Source organism: Gastrolobium bilobum, unplaced genomic scaffold (assembly GCF_033153095.1).
Source record: "Gastrolobium bilobum isolate Gb01-03AN ecotype WA unplaced genomic scaffold, APGP_CSIRO_Gbil_v1 utg27014, whole genome shotgun sequence".
In the NCBI taxonomy this organism is placed as follows: Eukaryota; Viridiplantae; Streptophyta; class Magnoliopsida; order Fabales; family Fabaceae; genus Gastrolobium; species Gastrolobium bilobum.
In genome coordinates, this window is record NW_026899978.1 from 101577 (window position 1) to 125822 (window position 24246).

The 24246-nt window shown below is 41.2% G+C and overlaps 1 protein-coding gene across 1 annotated transcript; it reads left to right on the top strand.

Annotated features, from left to right (window-relative positions):
- Window positions 1-9948: 9948 nt before the first annotated feature.
- Window positions 9949-13491, top strand: LOC133294612 (uncharacterized; the record flags this gene model as incomplete). The annotated part of the gene is made up of 3 exons (XM_061493316.1): window positions 9949-10002; window positions 10133-10198; window positions 13044-13491. Coding segments are annotated over exons 1-3 (568 nt in total), but the record flags the coding sequence as incomplete, so codon positions are not given.
- Between the last annotated feature and the right edge of the window lie 10755 nt (window positions 13492-24246).

A 24246-nucleotide genomic window follows, 5' to 3' on the forward strand; every position in this document is an offset into this window, starting at 1 on the left:
GTCATGAACCTCTTTTGCTTTATTAATTCTTTGTTTTGTGAATGAGGAATATAATTAATTTGTCAATAAATTGCTAATATATTACCCCAATTGTCAACCTATGCATGGTTTCTTCCTTGTTAATATTTTCCCCATTTTTCGAGTCTTGTTGAATACCCAAAATTCTTATTAAAAAAAATTCAGGCAAGTTACATTTTACCAACATGATTTATTAGTTTTATTTCACTTTTTATCCTAATTTATGCTATGGAGCACGTTACACCTGAATTTTCCCTATCTAATGCAACATTCCCCCTTTTCATTTAAATTAAAAAATCACTTAACGTACAGTAAAAAAAATTGGGTAATAAAATAGTAAAATTTTATAAATGAACAAAAATAAGCATCTTTCTCTCTTTTTATTTTATTTTTTATTTTTATCTTCAATACATGTTTGGGTTTATATAAGTCCATTTCACTCATAGAAGGAAATGAACACTCTTGTAGTTGTTGGATTCTCAGCTATTATAACATAGCTTTTGGGCTCTGGCCGATATATATATATATATATATATATATATATATTTCCCAATTTGCACAGATGGATTCCTTTCATATCACTAACAAAGGTATTGAGAGAAATTCAATTTCAGCTCCACATCTAACTCCATCAAACAATATTACTTCATCTCAAAAAATAAGAAATCAACAAACTATTGCAACTGCTAGTTGTTTGATCCTTCTCTAAATCCTGTTTTTCAAACAATTGAATGTAGAGCCGGAACCAGTCATTGCACCAAGCCAACAAACAAGAGCATGCATACATATAACTGTCTTCCAGCTCATGGGCCAATCATATGCTCGTATATTTGAGTTTAGAGACTCTAACACCTCGTGTATACTCTGTTTGTTATCATATCATCGTATTAAGTAGCGCTTAATTAAAATGCGGAACTAACTTTTTCTTTTCAATTATGACGTCATTATTATTAACCAAGTTGATTAATTAATCCTTTTCCAAAACATTGTCTGTATGTAAATTGCAAATAAACAACTAACTGAAATACCTCATGTATAAATAACTGTGTCTCTAGTCACGGAACTACAACACGTAGACGGGACAAATCCTGATAGTTTATACAACTCAAAACTACAAGCATACTAACATCAATGTGGCATGGACAACCCCTATGCTCACCAAATAAGGCAGCAAGTCCAACAAAGTCTTATCTCAATAACAACATAAAGACAGTAAACATATCAGCATCCAATCATAGTATAATCAGCATGCAACAATCAACTAAGCTCCGGCCTCCTGCCGCCCGAGGTCTCAACCCCCGAGGTACCTGAACCTGAAAATGTGCCCCAAACGTGGGGTGAGATCTCTAAAAATAAATCTCAGTAAGACAAGCGGTCCTCAAGGACTCTTTCGCCCCAAGCTCACTTACAAGTATAAATATAAGTTCGAAAACAGTATTTACCATGCATGTTCATGTTAAGGCATTTAAATCATGACAATATATTTCTTGCTCAACGAGCCGTACAACTCAATTAATCATGTGATGTATGCAAGTGCGGTTCGACTGGCCAGGGAACAGGATAGGGATTATGCACGTCTGCGACCTATCTAAACATAAGGGTCGTAGCCTTATGCCTTACACACCAGAGTCGCTGTCTGATCGTGTAAGTAATCAACATCACATTCATACATTACATCAACAGTTAAATTAACACATCTCAAGCATATATTAATGCATATTTCATCTTTCATAAAAGCATACATGCATATAAACCACCCTTCCATGGAGGTCGGTGGAACAAGAACAGATCAATCCAAGGACACGAAAGCTTACCTCAAAGCAATCAGTCCAAGCCAAAGTCTTTACTAGCTCAATGTCTACAAACAGCACAATCATAATATATTTATAACAGAAATAATCATTATTATTTAAAGCCCAAGGTTTCACTAAGTGTTTAAGGCTTTCCAACTTGTTTTAATTGATTTTAGGCTAATTCTGCAGGAGGTATTCGAATACTCCTCGATGAGTATTCAAATACTCCATGTCTCCAGAAAGTATCTGAATACTTTCACTTAAGTATTCGAATACCACAAGGTATCTGAATACTTTCCCAACAGTATTCGAATACTACTCAGTATTCGAATACTACACTATGGTCTCCGAATACTTTTCTTCCCAAAAAAGTATCTCAATACTTCTTCAATGAGTATTCGACTACCTGCTGATGAGTATTCGAATACTACGCGAAAAGTATTCGAACACTTATCAGACAGAATGCATAAACTGGAATTTCCCTTTTTAGACATAGATTATCAGTCTTTAACTCAAATGTTCAAAATTTCCCTTTTTAATGGATTAATCAAGCTAAAATCATGAATATAGAATGGAGGTGATCATGGTATATGTAAGAACTCGCACCGTTAAATTAGGAAATTAATTAATTAATTATGAGATTAATGAGAGAAGGCTTAAATAATTATAGTAAGTGAGTATTAATGTTGAAAGTCACTTTTTTGACGAAAAGTGCAGATATCGATTCTGCCTCACGGTATAAAGGCGTACCGATGAAGTATCCCGTAAAATTATGAAAAGTATGTATATATCACTAGAATAATATCCAGGACTAGCATAACAAGTTTGGAGTCGAAATAATGAGAATTGGTGTCAGAACTGATACCGGCTACGTAAAAGCACGTACCAGCAAAGTGCTGTGAAAAATAAAATAAAAATATGACAAATCTTAGAAAAATGGTTAGGTTCAGAATCCTAAGTTTGAGATTAAAATGCTAAGCGTAGCTATTAGTGTTAATACAATGCGATTAAAGTTTAAACCACTATAAATGTTTGTTGGCACATGATCCTAGGTCATTTCTGGTGCCTCCTACGTGAGAGTTGGCTGCTGTGTTTCTCTTCAAGCTGACCACCCTTCCCTCTTCCTCTTTTGAGCCAAAGTGACTACCTTTCTTCACTTTACCTTCATCAAAACACCATTATTGGGTGTGGGGAAGACTTGAGTGGGTGAGAGGCTCTTGTTTTCTGAGTTGTGAGTACTGTTTTGTGAGAGTCTTGGGCTGAGTTCTTGAAACTTATTGTGGGAGCCATTGTCATGGTATTGTGAGCTTCAAGGAGTGATCTTTGAAGAGTAAGAACCATTCTTGGTGTGCCATTTTCGTGCATCTTGAAGTCAGAACCTTAGGAGCTGCATAGAGATCTCCAAGAGCATTCCTTTTTCTGTTTTGAACTATTGGCATGCATCACCACCTTTGTCTTGAGTTTTCTTTGGAAAGAATGGACCTTGATGCATGTAACAAGCTAAAGTTAATAACTTAAGGGTGGGTAAGGTTAAACACACCTAGAAATGCATGTTTAAGCTTCTGGAATGGTTAAAAGAACAACCTTTGGGTGATATCTTCGCAAAAATGCATAACTGCATTTTGTCGGAAAATATCTGGATATGATATCCGGATATGATATCCGGATATTGATATCCGAATATGGGGTTTTGGATATTCGGATATGGATATCCGGATATAGCCCCGACAAATATCCGGATATTCTAGGAATTTCGAGACAGTCACTGTTCTGTTCGGACAAAATGGTATTTTTGGGTTTGTGGACCCATGATTGGTTATGTTGAACCTCTGTAATAATTAACTAAGTCAGAATCAAATGGATTAAGGGCTTGTGGCTTTGTGAGAAGCCTAAAGACATGAAACGAATGAGGAAAACATTGTCGTTATGTCATGAACTATCAGAATACGAATATTGATATGATTGCTGGTCCAAACAGATTGTGCTTGTTCCACCGACCTCCATGGGAGGGTGGTTATATGCATGTATGCTTTTATGAAAGATGAAATATGCATTGGTATATGCCTGAGATATGTTAGTCTAACTGTTGATGTCATGTAATGTATGAATGTGATGTTGTTTACTTACACGATCAGATTGCGACTCTGGTGTGTAAGGCATAAGGCTGCGACCCTTATGTTTAGATAGGTCGCAGACATGCATAATCCCTATCTTGTTCCCTGGCCAGTCGAACCGTATTTGCATACATCACATGATTACTGAGTTGTAGTATTTCGCTCGTCAAGCAATAGATTATATTGTCATGACTTAAATGCCTTAACATGAAAATGCATTGAAATTACTGTTTTTGAACTTATATTATACTTGTAAGTGAGCTTGGGGCGGAAGAGTCCTGGAGGACCCCTTGTGTAAGAACCTGCACCGTTAATTAAGGAAATTAAGTAATTAATTATGTTAAATTAGGAAATGATTCCATAATTGACCCTAATAATTATTAAGAGGCTTTAATAATTATGATAAGTGATTAAGAATGCTGAAAATCGTTTTTCGGAAGAAAAATGCAGATACCGGTTCTGCTAGTCGGTATAAATGCGTACCGAAAAAGTATCCCGAAAAATTATAATAAGTGCATGATAATTCCTAGAATAATATATAGGACTTGTAAAACGAGTTTCAAGTTAAAATAATGAGAACTGATGCCAAAAACTGATACTGGCTATGAAAAGCGCGTACCGGAAAGGTGCTCCGAAAAATATAATAAAAATATGATAATTCTTGTAAAATTGAGTAGGTTAATAATCCAAAGTTTGGGATTAAAATGCTAAGCGTAGCAATTAAATTTAATACTGTGTGTTTTAATTTTAAGTGAGCTATTTAAGGACCCTTGCACATGATCCTAGGTCAGCCACCCTTCATTTCTACGTGAGAAATTGCTGAGTCTTGTGTGCAGCAGCCTTGCACCTCCTTCTTCCTCCTTTGAGACCTCCAAGAGACCATTTTTCTTGGTTGTTTCTTCTTTTAAACACCTTGGGTGAGTGGGAACTATCATTGTGAGAGTGTTGTGAGCTCCATTCTGAGTTGTGATGCTGTTGTAGTGAGCTTGAGGTTCTGTCTTCTTGGGTCGGGGTTGAGGGAGCCTTTGTTTTGGCATTTTGAGGTTCAAGGAGTGACCTTTGTGGAGAAAGAACCAACCTTGGTGTGCCTTTTTCATTTTGGAACCAAGTCAGAACCTTGGGGTTGTATTGTGAGCTCCAAGAGCACCTTTTGTGGCTGGTTGAACCTTGGGTAAGTGTTACCACCTTTGATCATGAGTTTATTGGGTTAAAGTTGATGTCTTGGCATGTTTAATGAATTAAACAAGTAACCAACAGTTGTATGAACCTAAATATGCCTAAAAATGCATGCTTTAACGTGTGTAAGTGTTAAAAATGAAACCTTGGAAGGATATCTTCGCGAAATGCAGAAACTGCATTCTGTCGCGAAATATCCGGATATTGATATACGGATATGTGTATCCAGATATGGGAATCTGGATATCCGGATATTGTCAGATGGATATCCGGATATGCCCCCGACGAATATCCGGATATTCTGGGATTTCGTAGAACAGTAGCTGTGTTGTGTGTACAGTAGGCTATTGGGGGTTTGTGGACCCTAGATTGATGAAGTTGAACTTCTGTAATTAATGAACTAAGTCAGAATCATGTGATTAAGGGCTTGTGGCTTTATTAGAATCCTTAAGACGTAAAACGTAAAGGAAAGACGTTGTCTTTAAGTGTATGCTTGTAGAGTTTGATTAATGATGTATTATTGGTTCATAACAGATTGTGATACTGCTGTGTTTGGGCTTTGAGATTGTGGACTCTTGGCTTGGATAGCTAGCTTGCAAGGTAAGCTTTCGTGTCCTTGGTTTAGCCATGTTGTGGTTCCACCATGTCCCATGGGGGTATGGTTATATGCGTGTTGTGTTACATGCTTTTGATGTTTTGGAAATGCTATTGAGCTGTTATATGCTAGTGCCTTTATGATATGCATGTGGTGTTCCACCTATACGGTAAGCCTGAGTATGTGGTACATACAATATGGTGAGGCTGTGGGTGAGGTGCAAGCGGTGTTCCTTGTACTACATGTGGGTGATAAACGTATTCCTGCATTTCTCTGGCCAGTAGAATAGTTTAAACACACATGGCATGAATATCTGTTGCACTGTATAGTTTTGGAACTTATATTGATATAAATGCTTTTAGAACTTATATTGCACATGTAAGTGAGCTTGGGGTGGAAGATCCTTGAGGACCCCTTGTCTTACTGAGATTTCTGGTTTAGAGATCTCACCCCACGTTTGGGGAATGCTTATTTCAGGTTTAGGTAATGTTGGGGTTGAGACCTCAGGCGGCAGGAGGCCGGAGCTGAGTTAGATATTGTTGTTATTATATGCTGACTTGTTGGATGCTGGTTATGCATGCTGCTTTTATGCTTTTAGCTTATTTATGAGTTTGGATTCTTATGTTGAGACTTGGTTGTTTATGCTATTGATTTGGTGAGCATGGGGATTGTCCATGCCACGTAGACTTGATTATGTCTTGTTTTATTTAGAGTTGTATTAATGTATCAGGATACTGTCTGGACTACGAGTTGTAGATCTGTGACTTAGATACTCACTTTATGATTGGATGCCGCTTTATGTTATATTGTCATTATATGATTATTGAGCTGAGACTTTGTTGGGCTTGTTGCCTTATTTGGTGAGCATGGGGATTGTCCATGACACATTAATTATATCTTGTTTAGTTAGACTTGAGTTGTATAATCTATCAGGATATTGTTCGGTCTACGTGTTGTAGTTATGTGACTAGAAACACATTTATATATGAGGTATTTCATTTAGTTGTTTAATTGCAATTTACATACAGGCAATGTTTTGAAAAAGGATTAAGTAATCAACTTGGTAAATAATAATGACGTCATAATTGAAAAGAAAAAGTTAATTCCGCATTTTAATTAAGCAGCGCTTAATACGATGATATGATAACAAACCGGGTATACACGGGGTGTTACAGTATACCTCAAGCTTCACAAATTCAGAAAAAGACACTGCATTGGAGCTTCCAACAATGCTCAAAGGTTCTGGCTTTAAGGGACCACGAAAATGCACCCCAAGCTTGGTCCTTTATACCAAAAGGTGGCTCCTTGAAGCCTCCAATGACATGGACAAGGCTTCCACAACAAGAACCCACAACTCAGCCCCAAAAACCACTCAACTCAGAAGTCTAAACTTAGAAATGAGTGGCCTCACACCCTCACAAGGCTCATTACTTAGTGTTTACAAGATTAAGGAAAGGATCAATGGGAAAAAGATAGGATATTGGTTCATTTGTTGTATGAAACTCAAGTCTAAGAAGAGAGGTAAATGGCTGAAGGCAATCAGCAGCCAAAAGAGCCTCACGTAGCAAATGCATTATGGCCTAGGGTTTTGGGCCCATAAGCTATTTATAGGTCCATTAAACTAATCCGTCAGTATTAGCGCTAATAGCTACGCTTATCATTTTAATTCCAAACTTTGAATTCTAAACCTATCCATTTTTCTAGGATTTATCACATTTTTATATTATTTTTCGCGGCACTTTGCCGGTACGCGCTTTTACGTAGCTGGTATCAGTTCTGACATCAATTCTCATTACTTTGACGTCAAACTTGTTATACCAGTCCTATATATTTTTTTAGTGATATATACATACTTTTCATAATTTTTCGGGATACTTCATCGGTACGCACTTAAACCGTGAAGCATAACCGGTATCTGCACTTTTCGTCAGAAAAGCGACTTTCAACATTATTAATCACTTACTATAATTATTTAAGTCTTCTTATAATTATTAGGGTCAATTATAGAATTATCTCATAATTAATTAATTAAATTCCTAAATTAACGGTGCGGGTTCTTACATTCACCCCACCTTTTAAGAATTTTGTCCGCAAAATTAGAAACATACATGTCTTGAAACTCGGGGTATTGCTGGAGAAGCTCGTTCTCTCGCTCCCAAGTACACTCCTCAGGAGTTCTTCTTGTCCACTGTACTTTGACCATCGGAATGATCTTACTCCTTAGCTTTTTATCGCCACGATCGAGAATCTTGAGTGGTCCGACGGGGGTCTTTAAGTTCTCCCGAACCTCTACATCATCGGTTGCACCACGTGCGATGGATCCGCAATATACTTCTGAAGTTGAGACACGTGAAAGACGTCGTGCATGTTGGCCAAGTTCGGAGGCAAGGCAAGCCGGTAGGTAACATGCCCTACCCTACCAAGAATCTGGTATGGCCCTATGAATCTCGGGCTAAGCTTCCTCACTCCGAGTGCCCGGCCAACACCAGTGACAAGTGAAAGTCTCACAAACACGTGCTCACCCTCACTAAACTCCAGTGGTCGATGCTTGACATCATAATAACTCTTCTGGAGATTCTGCGCCTGCTTCAGCTTCTCTCTGATCATCTGGATCTGCTGGGTGGTATCTTGGACGAAATCCAAGCCAAACAACTCCTTATCTCCAACCTCAGACCAATAGGTAGGAGTTCGACACCTCTTACCATACAACGCCTCGTAGGGTGTCATACCCAGGCTAGCATGAAAACTGTTGTTGTACGAAAACTCAACCAATGGCAGGTATATATCCCATGCTGAATCGTGCTCCAATGTGCAAGCCCTCAACATGTCCTCAAATGTCTGGATGATCCTCTCAGTCTGTCCGTCATTCTGAGGGTGATAGGATGTACTCAATCTCAACTGAGTACCAAAAGCTCCCTGTAGCGCCTCCCAGAACCGAGATGTGAACTTTGAATTTTATTGTAGGTCTTCCAAATTCCTTTGGTTATACAACAATCCTAGTGGTAGTGGACAGACTATCCAAGATGGCACATTTCGAATTATTGGCTTGCAAATACAATGCTAATAAGGTTGCTAACCTTTTTATACAGCTGATATGCATATTACATGGAGTACCTCGCTCTATTATTTCAGACAGGGACCCTATTTTTCTTAGCAATTTTTGGATACAATTATGGGAGCTAAGTGGCACTAAACTAAGGAGGTCTACAACTTATCATCCACAATCAGATGGCCAATCTGAGGTGGTTAATAGAGTACTGGAACAGTATTTGAGATGCATGACGGCTAAGTCTCCAAAACAATGGCCTAAATTGCTTCCATGGGCTGAGTTGTGTTATAACATTGTTGTTATAATAGCCCTATCCTAATTAATTAATAAATTACATGTGATTAAATAATTAAGCATATAATAGTGAGTAAAATTAAGTATAGGACCTAATTAAGTGCACTGGGGTCACTTTTGAGATAAAAAGTGTACTCAGTGAAAATTAAGGGGTATAAATGGGTGTAGACAAAAGTACCCAAAATATAAAAATAAAAGTGAAAATATTCCTAGAAAAATATTCCAGACTTTTGGGTAAAGTTTGGTGTTTAATGGAGTTGAATAGATAGATGAGCTGATACCCACTTAAAGTCACTTAACTTATGTTAAGTGACTAAAGCAACCCAAAAGATCCTATTTTCCCCATTTGTTCGTCGTGCTCCAGAGAGAAAAAAGAAGAGAGAAAGAAGAGAGAAAGGAAGGGAGAAGAAAATCCAAAGACCCATTGTTCCGCAACCAAATTGGATGATTCCAAAGCCTAAACTACTCCAAATTTTCCCCTCTTTCATAACCCTAACTTAGTTTTGAGTGGGAATCATTGTGGAGGGAGATTTTCCTTGTTGAAGGTGGCAAAAATTAGGAATTTGATGAGGTTGAGGTGAGGTCTTCCATTGTTGTGGTTTTGAACATCTCCATTGGACCATTGTGGTGGTGATTGAGGTAAGAAATCCTCATCTCTTTCATGGTTTTGTTGAGTTGGAAATTTTAGGGTTTTAATGATAATGTGAGTCAAATGGCTATGTCCTAGGAGGATTAATGCTTAATGTATGTAGTAAAAAAATGCTAGGAATGACATTTAATCAATGAAAATGAGCTTAGATAGTTATATGACTATACTTGGAAAAATTGTAGGATTATATACTTGATTGTGGGTTTTCTTGCGATTGTGATAAATGGTTGGTTTGGTTGGATATTGATTGTGTCCATATGATGCCTAGGAGTGAGGCATTTGGACCAACCTTGAGTGACCAACCATTGGAGCAAGTGATGGAGCTCGATTAGCTCCTTGGAATTGGTAAGCTCATACTAGTGTTGTGGTATGAATTGAGTAGTTGATTGATGATTATGAAATACTCTTGGATGCAATGTGTTGATTGCATTATACCATGTGTAGGTGTTGGTTTTGGAGAAGAGTATTGTTGAGATTGGTGATGAACAAAGGGTGAATTGGAAGCTTGAGGTAAGCCTTCGGACCTTGGGTATAATTCCCTTGATTGTTCCACCGAGCCCTGATTGGGTAATGGTTGTGATAATGTATATAAATGCAATGAAATAGTTTAATGCTTTGTTATACGTATGTGTATGCTTTGGTGTGGCATAGGATGGTGTTTCCCTATGTTGGTATGTTGCATGACGATGCGTAAATCATACTTGGTAGTTTAGCTGGACAGTAGGACTATTTGCTTCTGAGTATCCTTAGGACAGCTTGAGAGCTCGAGGGATTTCTCCTGGAGATGTTGTTTACACACTACATGGATATGTATTTATTGCATTTTTATTGTTACTGCTATTACACTGTGATTGAACTATGGGGTGGAGAGATGCTCCAAGGACCCCTGATTTACTGTGATATATTCGTATATCTCACCCCGTGTTGTGGGGACCCCCTTTCAGGTAAAGATGCTGCAGGAGCCTCCAGTGGCAAGTGGCCATATTTGGATTAGTAGATGCATGAAGATGTTGCATGTTTTGGGATTATACATGACATGTAGAAATACCATGTATAGGACTTATAGTTGAAAGCCGATTATCATTCGTATATCATGCTTTATTGGATGGACTTAGCCTATGCTCACCTCCTTTGGTGCCTCTTTTGTTGTTGAGAGCCAAGGGGTTGATCATAGTTCTTTTGGTAGCTAAGTCCCCTGATTTTGTAATTAATACATGTTGTAATTAATGGAGATATATGTATGATGAAATGGTATGCATGCTTCTCTTAGTGTATGAGTACCTTGAAAGATTAGAATTCATGTATTGGTAAAGAGTTATAGAATGTAGGTGCCACATGGTGTGTGACCATGGTTGGTTTCTCCTTGTCAATTAGGTGTAATAACCCTTGAAGAATGAATGGGGAATGGAGTTTCCCCAAGTAATTCACCCAAAAACAGGGGAGACCAAGTCTGCCCCAGGTGGAGGGCGCTCAAGCACGCTAGATACGTGAAAATGAGGGAAAGCCCCTGCCTCTCGGCGCTCAAGTGCTGGTTTGGGCGCTCAAGCGCGCTAGATACGTGAAAATGAGGGAAAGCCCCTGCCTCTGGGCTCTCAAGCGCTTATTTGGGCGCTCAAGCGCTGGTTTGGGCGCTCAAGCGCGCTAGATACGTAAAAATGAGGGAAAGCCCCTGCCTCTGGGCTCTCAAGCGCTTATTTGGGCGCTCAAGCGCTGATTTCGGGCGCTCAAGCGCGCAGACACCCACCCAAGCGCTCTGAATGACCTGATGGTGACCAAAATTCTTCGCAGTGGGCGCTCGAGCGCCCATTTGAGCGCTCGAGCGCGCATCCCGAGACAGCACAACCTAGTTTACTAAAATAGTCATAACTTGAGCTTCAGATCTCTGATTTGAGCGCGGTTTAAACCCATGCAAAGCTATCTATGAGATCTATAACATAGTATGAGATGAGAACTATAAAGTAAGTATAGAAATTCCAATTTAATAATATGTGAAGAGAGTTTAGTATTGAACTCGAACAAACTAATGATATGATGTTAAGTTTAGTTTTGATTATTCCGCAAAGTAATAACGTTATGGTCACGCAATTGGTTATTTCAAACTCGGCGTTGTTAAAAAGGAAAAACAAGTAAGTTATAAAAAGGAAAACGAAAAAATTTATCCGGGTTTTTAATTGAACCAATGTGATTGTAACTGCGCTTAATATCATAAAACAATGTTAACAAACTGGTTCTAGAACGGGGTGTTACATTTTATGGTATCAGAGCAGTTTTGTAGCTAAACTTGTGGATTATTGTTATATATGCTTGGTGTTTAATGCTTTATAGTTGCTTAGGTACTCTTTATGATTATTGCATTTGTGATCACTGAGTGTGAGCCTGATCAACTCATTTCTTTGTGTAACATGTGTAGTGACATGACGAGGAACCGAAATAACCCTGAACCATCAAATATCAATGCTCAGCCAGAACCTGTTTGGCTGCTTTAGTGAGGCCCAGAAGTGGTTGTGGGGCAACGGGCGGGCAGACTGATCCCGTGGCTGAAACTCTTGCAGCCGTTCAAAGGCAGTCAGCTGCTAGCCGGCAAGCCAATGAAAATTTGTTAAAGACGAATGAATATTCGCGGAATGCCATGGTCGTGATGATGAATGAGTTGAGGACCCTGAGGGGTGCTAGACATGTGAACCGGCAACCCACTCCTCCTCCTCACACTGCCACGCCTTCTCCACCTCTTTTACATGAAAAGGGTGTAGTGGGTAACAATGAGGGTGAGGCTAGCCACTATTCTGGAAGTCATAGTCATCACACCGAGGTTCGTCAACCACGTGTTGAGCATGTTGCTGAACACGAAGCTGAAGAAAGGAGATTGACGGCTTTCCGAAAACACAAACCTCCTACTTTTAAGGGAGGCTATGATCCAATGGCGGCAGCAAAATGGCTCCAAGCTATGGAGAAGATCTTCAGGGTGATGAGATGCCCTGATGCAATGAAGTTGGTCTACTCAATGTATATGCTGGAAGAGGAAGCTGAAGATTGGTGAAGCAATACAGTGCAGCCCTTAGAAGCTGAAGGCCGGGAAATCGCCTGGCGGCTGTTCGAGACGTTGTTCTTGGATAATTACTTCCCTAGGGAGGCTAGGGAACAGAAGCAGAATGAATACAATGATCTGAAACAAGGGTCGATGTCGATTGATCAATACTTTTCTAAATTCAACGAGTTGGTGAAGTACGCTAACTATGGGAGAGCCTTACCCACTCCAGCTGAGATGACCTCCAAGTTCCAATGGGGTCTTAATGAGAAGATGTCTCGGAAGATGTCAAACTGTGACATCTGACAGTTTAGCAGATTTGTGAATCAGTGCCGAAAGGTAGAAGAAGTATACAATGTGTCCAAGACCAAGAAGCCTTCTGAGACCCAGGCACCGAATGCCAATAAAGCAACAGGCTCAAATTATTGGAAGGACAATAAAATGAAGGGTAAAAAGCTGAATGTGAACAATCCGTTTGACTTGTTCAAAAAGCCTGAAACTCAAAAGAATTTTGTTGATAGAGGCCCTCCTCCCAAGTGTAAAGGGTGTGGAAAAGAACATAGAGGTCCTTGTGCTACGGGTGAAGTTATTTGCTATAAGTGTGGAAGAGCCGGCCACTACTCTAGGCAGTGTCCTCAGCATGAAGTGAGGACTATGGCAGTTCAAGCTACTATTATTCCTGTCTCAGTTGTTCCACCTATGAAGGAGTCCCAGACGGTTGGTAGGGTATACACCATGGACCGTCAACAATCCGAAAAGTCTCCAAACCTTGTGAAAGGTATAATTTATATTGATAATATGGATATTGAAGTCTTGTTTGACTCAGGAGCTACACACTCATATATGTCTGATTTTATGGTCGTTGGGCTAAATTTACAAATGTACGACATTTCTCCTCCAATGAAAATGGTGACGGCTACTGGAGAAGAGTGTTATACATCAGTTTTATGTAAGGATGTTGAATTTAAATATGAAGGCCGAGATTAGGGATGGCAAAAATGAGCCAACCCGTCGGGTTGGCTCGTAACCCGCACAAAACGAGCCGGGTTGGGTTGGCAAAAATGAGCTGCCAGCTCGATTTAGCCCGACCCGAGCCAACCCGAGCTCAAACGAGCCAGCTCGCGGGTTGAACGAGCCAGCTCGCGGGTTACTCTTTTTTTTTTTTTTAATAAAATACAATGGACTTTACTGATGGATTCTCCACTGATGGACTTTACTATATTGGTCGCTTTTGCAGGTCCATTTTTTTCATGATTGGCTTTTGATTCTAGATGCTTATCGTTGAAATATATAATGGATTTCTTTTATTTTTTATTTTTTGGCTTTATATACGTTTTATGGTTATCGTGAGTTAGAGTAATTCAGAAAATCATGATAAATGACTCCTGTGATTCGTGGAGTGGTTTGTGTTTCATTTAATGTTTTTGGATTTTGTAAACTACTCTACTTGTAGTTGGACTGCAAAATACAATAATTTTATACAGGAGAACAAACCACAAAAATTAAAGTTTTTGAGCAAACCCGCGAGACAACCAGCGAGCCAATATTTTGAGCTAACCAACCCGCGAGCCAACCCACTAGCATCATTTCGAGCTAACTCGCGAGCTTTTTTTGAGCCAACCCGTGAGCTTTTTTTACGAGCCAACCCTCGAGCTGATTATCGAGCCAACCCGCGAGCCAACCCTAACCCGGCTCGGGTCGAGCCGGGTTGGATTTTCTGGCTCATTTTTTTTTTCGAGCCAACCCGACCCGACTCATTTTTTTGGGCTGAATGCGGGTTGGGCCGGGTCGAGCCGGGTTGGCCCGTTTTGCCAACCCTAGCCGAGATTATGTGCTGGATTTTATCTGTTTGCCTATGATCAGTCTTCAAGTTATCTTGGGAATGGACTGGTTGTCGAAGAACTGTGCTATGATAGACTGTTGTGGAAAAAGGATTGTGTTTTCTGCTGATGATTCTGCTACTAGTTCTTCCCCATATCTATCTGTGTTGCAGGTTAGAAAGGCTTTGAGGGCCGGGGCATTGGGATATGTCTTTGTGGGGGGTTTAGTGGGTGGAAGTCATGAGGAGATCGACAATATTTCCGTGGTGAAGGAGTTTGTGGATGTGTTTCCAGATGAAATTCCGCAACTTCCGCCTCATAGAGAGATTGAGTTGATGATTGATCTATTGCCTGGCATGGGGCCTATCTCTCTGGCTCCGTATCGGATGTCACCACCGGAATTAGCCGAGTTAAAGAAGCATATTGAGGAGCTTTCGGCTAAGTAGTTTATCAGGCCAAGTGTGTCCCCGTGGGGAGCACCAGTTATATTTGTTAAGAAGAAGAACGGTAGCATGAGATTATGCACTGATTACCGTCAGTTGAATAAGGTTACCATCAAGAACAGGTATCATCTCCCTCGCATAGATGATTTGCTTGATCAGTTGAGGGGTACTTGTGTCTTTTTAAAAATTGATTTGAGGTCGGGTTATCATCAGATCTGAATTAGGCAGGAAGATATTCCGAAGACTGCTTTTCGATCTAGATATGGACATTATGAGTACCAGGTAATTCCATTTGGAGATTTTCATCTCATACGGCTCCTCGTTCAATTCTTTCACTAATGCTCCAGCGGTGTTTATGGATTATATTAATCGCATTTTTAAGCCGTTTCTGAATCAATTCGTGATTGTGTTTATTGATGATATCCTGATATATTCTAAGAGTAAGGAAGAGCATGCGGATCACTTGAGAACGGTGTTGCAAATTCTTAGAGAGAAACAATTGTATGCAAAGCCTTCTAAATGTGAATTTTGGCTTTCTCAAGTGCAATTCCTGGGTCACGTCATTTCTGCTAATGGAGTGGCAATTGATCCGAGTAAGATAGAGGCAGTTATTGATTGGGAGAGACCCAAGACTGTAACGGAAGTAAGGAGTTTTCTGGGTTTGGCCGGTTACACCGGAGATTTATAAATGGATTCTCGGCAATGGTTTTTCCATTAACCCGTTTGACCCAGAAGGATACTCCATTTATTTGGACGCAGGAATGCGAAGAATGTTTCCAGAATCTTAAGGAAAAATTGACAACAGCTCCGGTGTTAGTACTTCCTGATCCGGAAGGTGAATTTGAGTTATACAGCTATGCTTCCAAAAAGGGATTGAGATGTGTGCTGATGCAAGATAGGCAGGTGGTAGCTTATGCATCGAGGCAATTGAAACCGCATGAAGAGAACTATCCGACCCACGACTTGGAACTTGCTGCAATTGTTTTTGGGCTGAAACAATGGAGACATTTCTTGTATGGAATGAAATTTGCAGTATTTAGTGACCACAAGAGTTTGAAATACTTGTTTGATCAAAAAGAGTTAAATATGAGACAACGATGGTGGACTGAGTTCCTAAAGGACTACGACTTTGAATTGAAATATCATCCTGGCAAGGCTAATGTTGTAGCTGATGCACTGAGCCGTAAATCTGTGAGCTTAGCAAGCATGATGATTAGAGACTATGATGTGATTGAGAGGTTTAGAGATATGAAATTATCTAAAATCTTTCCATGTAGAATATGTGGCATCGAAATTACAAGCATCGAAAATGAAATGATGACCAAAATTAAAGAAGCTCAACTGCAAAATGAGAGTGCAAAACGACTGATTGGCCAGAGTGGTGTATCCTGCAATGATGAAGGTATACTATTATATCAGGGTCGTATTGTCGTACCTAGGCAGTTGACGGAGGAAGTAATGACGGAGGCCCATAAGGGTCAATTTACCGTCCATCCGGGAGCTACAAAGATGTATCAGGATATAAAGATTAATTTCTGGTGGCCTGGTATGAAGAAAGACATTGCCGAATTTGTCTCTAAGTGTCTCATTTGTCAGAAGGTCAAGATTGAACATCAAAAGCCTTCTGGTATGTTGCAACCTCTGGATGTTCCTGAATGGAAGTGGGAGAGTATCTCCATGGATTTCGTAGTGGGTTTGCCGCGAACACAGGCTAGTTGTGATTCTATATAGGTGATTGTGGATAGATTGACAAAATTCGCACACTTTTTGCCAGTACGGGTAGACTTCTCTGCTGAGAGATTACCTAGGCTCTATGTGAAGGAGATTGTGAGGCTTCATGGGGTGCCTTAGAGCATTGTTAGTGATCGGGACCCAAAGTTCACTTCTCACTTCTGGGGAGCGTTGCAGGAGGCTCTTGGCACTCAGTTGAGACTGAGCACTGTTTATCATCCACAGACGGATGGTCAGATTGAGAGAACCATTCAGACGTTGGAGGATATGTTGAGAGCTTGCACCCTGGAGCAGGGTACTGCATGGGATCGATACCTCCCGCTGGTTGAGTTTTCTTATAACAATAGTTTTCATGCTAGTCTGGGTATGGCTCCCTACGAGGCCTTGTATGGTCGTAGGTGTAGGACACCTACTTGTTGGTCAGAGGTTGGGGACCCAGAGTGATTTGGATTGGATTTTGTTCAGGAGACTACTGAGCAGATCAAAATGATTAGGGATTGTCTGAAAAAGGCTCAGGATCGTCAGAAAAGTTATTATGATCTCAAGCATCGGCCTCTAGAGTTTGAAGAGGGAGATCATGTATTTTTAAAGCTGTCACCGGTTACGGGTGTTGAGCCTTTGGAGTGAGGAAGCTGAGTCCGAGATTTATTGGACCCTACCAGATTCTTCGTAGGGTAGGCCCGGTTGCCTACCATCTTGCCTTACTCCTCAATTATGAAATTTGCACGATGTATTCCATGTTTCTCAGCTGAGGAGATATGTAACTGATCCTTCTCATGTGGTTCAACCTAATGATGTTGAGATCCGGGAGAATTTGAAAACTCCAATTGGGCCACTGAAAATACTCGAAAGAGATGAAAAGAGGCTGAGGAATAAATCGATTACTATGGTGAAGGTTCAATGGGAAGGAAGGACGCCTGAAGAGTCCACTTGGGAGCGGGAAGACAAGCTTCTCCGGCAATATCCTGAGTTTAAGGACAGGTATGTTCATGATTTTGCGGACAAAATCGCTAAAAGGTGGGGTGACTATAATAGCTCTAGCCTAATTAATTAATAAATTACATGTGATTAAATAATTAAGCATGTAATAGTGAGTAAAATTAAGTATAGGACCTAATTAAGTGAACTGGGGTCACTTTTGAGATAAAAAGTGTACTCAGTGAAAATTAAGGGGTATAAATGGGTGTAGGCAAAAGTACCCAAAATATAAAAATAAAAGTGAAAATATTCCTAGAAAAATATTCCAGAATTTTGGGTAAAGATTGGTGTTTATGGAGTTGAATAGATAGATGAGCTGATACCCACTTAAAGTCATTTAACTTATGTTAAGTGACTAAAGCAACCCAAAAGATCCCATTTTCCCTCTTTGTCCGTCGTGCTCAAGAGAGAAAAAAGAAGAGAGAAAGAAGAGAGAAAGGAAGGGAGAAGGAAATCCAAAGACCCACCGTTCCTCAACCAAATTGGATGATTCCAAAGCCTAAACTACTCCAAATCTTCCCCTCTTTCATAACCATAACTTAGTTTTGAGTGGGAATCATTGTGGAGGGAGATTTTCCTTGTTGAAGGTGGCGAAAATTAGGGATTTGATGAGGTTGAAGTAACACCCCGTATATATCCGGTAATATTATCATACTATCGTATTAAGCAGCACTTAATTAAAAATGCGGAATATCTTTTTCTTTTCAATTATGATATCATTATCATTACCAACTTGCTTATTACTCAATTAATAAAACATCGTCTGTATGTAATTGCAATAAAACAGCTAACTGAAATACCTCATAACATATATAATATAAGTGTGTCTCTAGAAATCACGGGACTATCACAAGTAGGCCGGACCAACTAGCAGGTCATACAACTCCAATCTAAAAATACTAACATAAAGTGTCATGCACAATCCTCATGCTCACTCAAATAAGGCAACAAGCCCAACATCAGTCTCAACAACAACATAATCATAAAGAGCGGAAAACATAAACAACATCTAAATCCAGTCATGGCAGCAATACAACATAAATATCATAATCAGCTAAGCTCTGGCCTCCTGCCGTCAGAGGCATCAGTCACCAAACTACCTGAACCTGAAATAAGCATTCCCCAAACGTGGGGTGAGATCTCTAAACAAGAAATCTCAGTAAGACAAGGGGTCCTCAAGGATCTTCCATCCCAAGCTCACTTACATGTGCAATATAAGTTTAAAAGCAGTTCATCAATATCATTTCTAAAACAGTGCAATGCAGCGGATAATCATGTCATGTGTGTCAATTCTATTCTACTGGCAAGAGAAATGCAGGAATAAGTATACGTCTATTACCCACAATTAGTGCAAGACGCCACTTGCATTCACCCCGGATCACCATATCGTATGACGCCACATACTCAGGCTTACCGTCAAGATGAATTAACACATGCATATTAAAAGCCATTACACATAAAGCTCAACAGCATCTCAAATATTCAAAAGCATGTAACACAGCATGCATACAACCACACCCCCATGGGACATGGTGGAACCACAACATGGCTAAACCGAGGACACGAAAGCTTACCTTGCAAGCTAACACCCAAAGCCAAGAGTCCACAGCTCAAAGTCCAAACACAGCAGATTCACAATCTGTTATGGACCAACAATATATCAATAATAATGCACCACAAGCATATAACTTAAAGACCACGCCTTTCCTTTACGTTTTACGTCTTAAGGCTCCATACCAAGCCATAAGCCCTTAATCACTTGATTTTGACTTAGTTCATTAATTACAGAAGTTCAACTTCATCAATCTAGGGTCCACAAACCCCCAATAGCCTACTGTACACACAGCACAGCTACTGTTCTACGAAATCCCAGAATATCCGGATATTCCACGGGGCATATCCGGATATCACACTGGCCATATCCGGATATCAATATCCGGATATCCAGATCCTCATATCCGGATATCCCATATCCGGATATCATATCCGGATATCCAATATCCGGATATTCCACGGGCAGATATCCGGATATTTCACGACAGAATGCAGAAACTGCATTTCGTGAAGATATCCTTCCAAGGTTCCATTTTTAACATTTCCATAAGCTTAAACATGCACCTTTAGGTCCACTTAGGTTCATATGGCAGTTGGTTACTTGTTTAACTCATTAAACATGCAAAGACACCTCTTTTACTCATCAAAACTCAAGATCAAGGTAAGGTAACTCACCCTAAAGCTCAACCAGCAAACAAAAGGTGCTCTTGGAGCTCACAAGGCAACTCCAAGGTTCTGACTCCTTCAAGAACGAAAATGTAAGTTGAAGGTTGGTCCTTTCTCCACAAAGAACACACCTTGAAGCTTAACAAGCCAACTCCAAGGTTCCCACAACTCAACTCTCCAACTCAGAACAAAAGCTCTATACACACTCACAAGGCCACTCACACAAGGCTCAAGTGTTTGGAGGTGAAGAAACCAAGCAAAAGGTGATTATTTGGCCAAGAAATGGAGAAGAAGGCCTTTGGACACTATTCTGGTCAGCCACCCTCTCCCAAGCCACATACATGCAGTAGTTATTTAGGGTTTTGTGCCCAAGTGTGCCTATTTATAGTGATTTAACATTTAAACACACAGTATTAACTTTAATTGCTACGCTTAGCATTTTAATCTCAAACTTTGGATTCTTAACCTACTCAATTTTACAAGAATTATCATATTTTTCTTATAATTTTCTGAGCACCTTTTCGGTACGCGCTTTTCATAGCCAGTATCAGATTCTAGCACCAGTTCTCATTATTTGAACTTGAAACTCGTTTTACAAGTCCTATAAATCATTCTAGTAATTATCATGCACTTACTTTAATTTTTCGGGATACTTTTTCGGTACGTATTTATACCGACTAGCAGAACCGGTATCTGCACTTTTCTTCCGAAAAGCGCTTTTCAGCATTCTTGCTCACTTATTATAATTATTAGAGCCTCATAATAATTATTAGGGTCAATTTTGGAATCATTTCCTATTTGCTCATAATTTATTAATTAAAATTCCTTAATTAATGGTGCGGGTTCTTACATTCACCCCTCCTTTTTAGGATTTTGACCTCAAAATCATAAACATACCTGGTCGAAACTCGGGGTACTGCAGGAGAAGCTCGTCCTCATGCTCCCAAGTACACTCCTCAGGAGTTCTTCCTGACCATTGCACTTTGACCGTCGGAATGATCTTGCTCCTCAGCTGCTTCTCGCCACGATCGAGAATCATAAGTGGTCCGACGGGAGTCTTTAGGTTCTCCCGAACCTCCACATCATCAGGTTGCACCATGTGTGAAGGATCTGCTATGTACTTCCGAAGCTGAGACACGTGAAACACGTCGTGGATGTTAGCCAGGTTCGGAGGCAAGGCAAGCCGGTAGGCAATAAGTCCTACTCTACCAAGAATCTGGTATGGCCCAATAAACCGCGGGCTCAGCTTCCTCACTCCGAGTGCCCGTCCAACACCGGAGACAGATGAAAGTCTCAAAAACACGTGCTCACCCTCACTGAACTCCAGTGGACGATGCTTGACATCGTAGTAACTCTTCTGGCGATTCTGCGCCTGCTTCAGCTTTTCCCTGATCATCTGGATCTGTAGGGTGGTATCTTGGACAAAGTCCAAGCCAAACAACTCACGATCCCCAACCTCAGACCAGCAGGTAGGTGTACGACATCTCCTACCGTAGAGCGCCTCGTAGGGTGTTATGCCCAGGCTAGCATGGAAAATGTTGTTATACGAAAACTCCACCAATTGAAGGTACCTATCCCATGTCGGGCCCTGCTCCAACGTGCAAGCCCGTAACATGTCCTCCAAGGTCTGGATAGTCCGCTCAGTCTGTCCATCAGTCTGAGGGTGATAGGTTGTACTCAGTCTCAACTGCGTACCAAAAGCTCCCTGCAGCGCCTCCCAGAACCGAGATGTGAACTTCGGGTCCCTATCACTAATGATACTCTCGGGCACCCCGTGAAGCCTCACGATCTCGCGAACGTACAGTTTGGCCAACTGCTCTGTAGTGAAGCTCACCTTCACTGGCAGAAAATGGGCAGACTTCGTCAGTCTGTCCACAATGACCCATATCGAGTCACAGCCAACCTGAGTCTTCGGGAAACCCACAACGAAGTCCATGGAAATGCTCTCCCATTTCCACTCTTGAATCTTAAGAGGTTGAAGCTTACCAGACGACTTCTGGTGTTCAATCTTCACCTTCTGGCAGATCAAACACTTGGACACATACACAGCTATATCCTTCTTCATTCCTGGCCACCAGAAATTTCTCGTTAGGTCTTGGTACATCTTTGTAGCACCAGGATGAACAGTAAACTGTCCCTTATGAGCCTCCTCCATAATCTCTTCGGTCAAAGGACCTCGAGGAATCACAACACGCTTCTGAAACAACAAAAGTCCATCCTCATTCCAAGACACACCGTCTTGGTTCTTCACGTAGTTGAGACACTCTCTCTGCACTTGCGCCTCGTGGATCTTCTCCATAAGCTCATTCCTGACTCTCACAGTCTCCATCTCGAGAAGTGCACCCCCAAACAAGGTTGTCACCTTCAGATCTCGAAACTTCTCTATGAGGTCGAAGTCACCCATCGTCAAACTGGATAGACTCACAGATTTCCGACTCAAAGCATCAGCTACCACATTGGCCTTGCCAGGATGGTACTTCAACTCAAAGTCGTAGTCCTTCAGAAACTCCATCCATCTCCTCTGCCTCATGTTCAGCTCTTTCTAATCAAACAGATACTTCAAGCTCTTGTGATCACTGAACACCGCAAACTGCATGCCAAACAGGTAATGCCTCCAAATCTTGAAAGCAAACACAATCGTAGCCAACTCCAAATCATGAGTCGGGTAATTCTCCTCATGAGGCTTCAACTGCCTCGAAGCAAAAGCAACAGCCCTACCAGACTGCATCAACACATAGCCCAGCCCCTTTCCAGAAGCATCACAATAAAGGTCAAACTGCTGCTCAGGATCAGGAAGGATCAACACAGGTGAAGAAGTCAATCTCTCCTTCAACTCCTGAAAGCACACCTCACACTCGTGAGTCCACACAAATGGAGTCTCCTTTCGGGTAAGACGAGTCAAAGGGAGAACCATCATGGAGAAACCCTTGATGAACCTCCGATAGTATCCAGCCAAACCTAAGAAGCTCCTCACCTCCGTAACTGTCTTGGGCCTCTCCCAATCCAGCACGGCCTCAATCTTGTTGGGATCCACTGCAACTCCATCAGCTGAAATCACATGCCCCAGAAACTTGACTAATTTGAGCCAAAACTCACACTTAGAAGGCTTAGAATAAAGCTTTTTCTCCTTCAGCACTTGCAGAACAATCCTCAGATGCTTCGCATGCTTCTCCTCAGTCTTGGAGTAAATCAGAATGTCATCCATGAAGACGATCACAAACTGACCCAGATACGGCTGGAAAATCCTGTTCATGTAATCCATGAACACTGCCGGCGCATTGGTGAGTCCGAACGGGATCACCAAATACTCAAAGTGACCGTTTCTCGAACGAAACGCGGTCTTAGGGACATCCTCCGGCTTCACCCGAATCTGATGGTATCCAGACCGGAGATCAATCTTGGAATACACACAAGCGCCCCTGAGCTGATCCAACAGATCATCAATCCGAGGAAGGGGATACTTGTTCTTGATCGTCACCTTGTTCAACTGCCGGTAGTCGGTGCACAATCGCATTGTCTCGTCCTTCTTCTTCACAAAGATGACCAGTGCTCCCAAGGAGACACACTCGGCCGGATGAAATCTCTCGCTGAAAGATCCTCAATATGCTTCTTCTGCTCAGCCAACTCTGGTGGCGACATCCGATATGGAGCTAATGAAATCGGCCCCACACCAGGCAACAAATCAATGGAGAACTCTATCTCCCGCTGTGGCGGAAACTCAGGAATCTCCTCAGGAAACACCTCGAGGAACTCCCTCACAACAGGAATGCCAGTGATATCCTCCAGTGTCCCACTCACCAAACCTCCCAACATGACATAACCCAATGCCCCTGCTCTCAAGGCCTTGCTAGCCTGCAGCAATGAAATATATGGCGAGGAACTAGCTGTGGAATCACACGGAGACATCGCCACGCGCTTTGCACAACAATCAATCAGTGCACAGTTTCTAGACAACCAATCCATGCCCAGAATAATCTCCAAGTTGGCCATCGATAATCCTATCAGATCCACCGAGAACTCACGGCCATCCCACTGAAACGCTACATCGCGATGTACAGTGGTAGAATCACAAATTTCTCCGGTGGCGGTAGTCACCCGCAACGGTGTAGAAAGCACAAACATGGGCAACTTAAGCCCCAAAGCAATCGGGATAGCAACAAACGAATGCGTAGCCCCGGAGTCAAACAATGCATCAACAGTAATACCACCAATAGTCACAGTACCTCTAACAAGGTTCGGAGCACGGTCCGACTGCTGTCTATCCAAGGTGTAAACACGCCCAACAGAAGGTGGCATTGCAGGTGCCGAAGTAGAAGCCATCGGAGCCATCTGCAAAGGAAC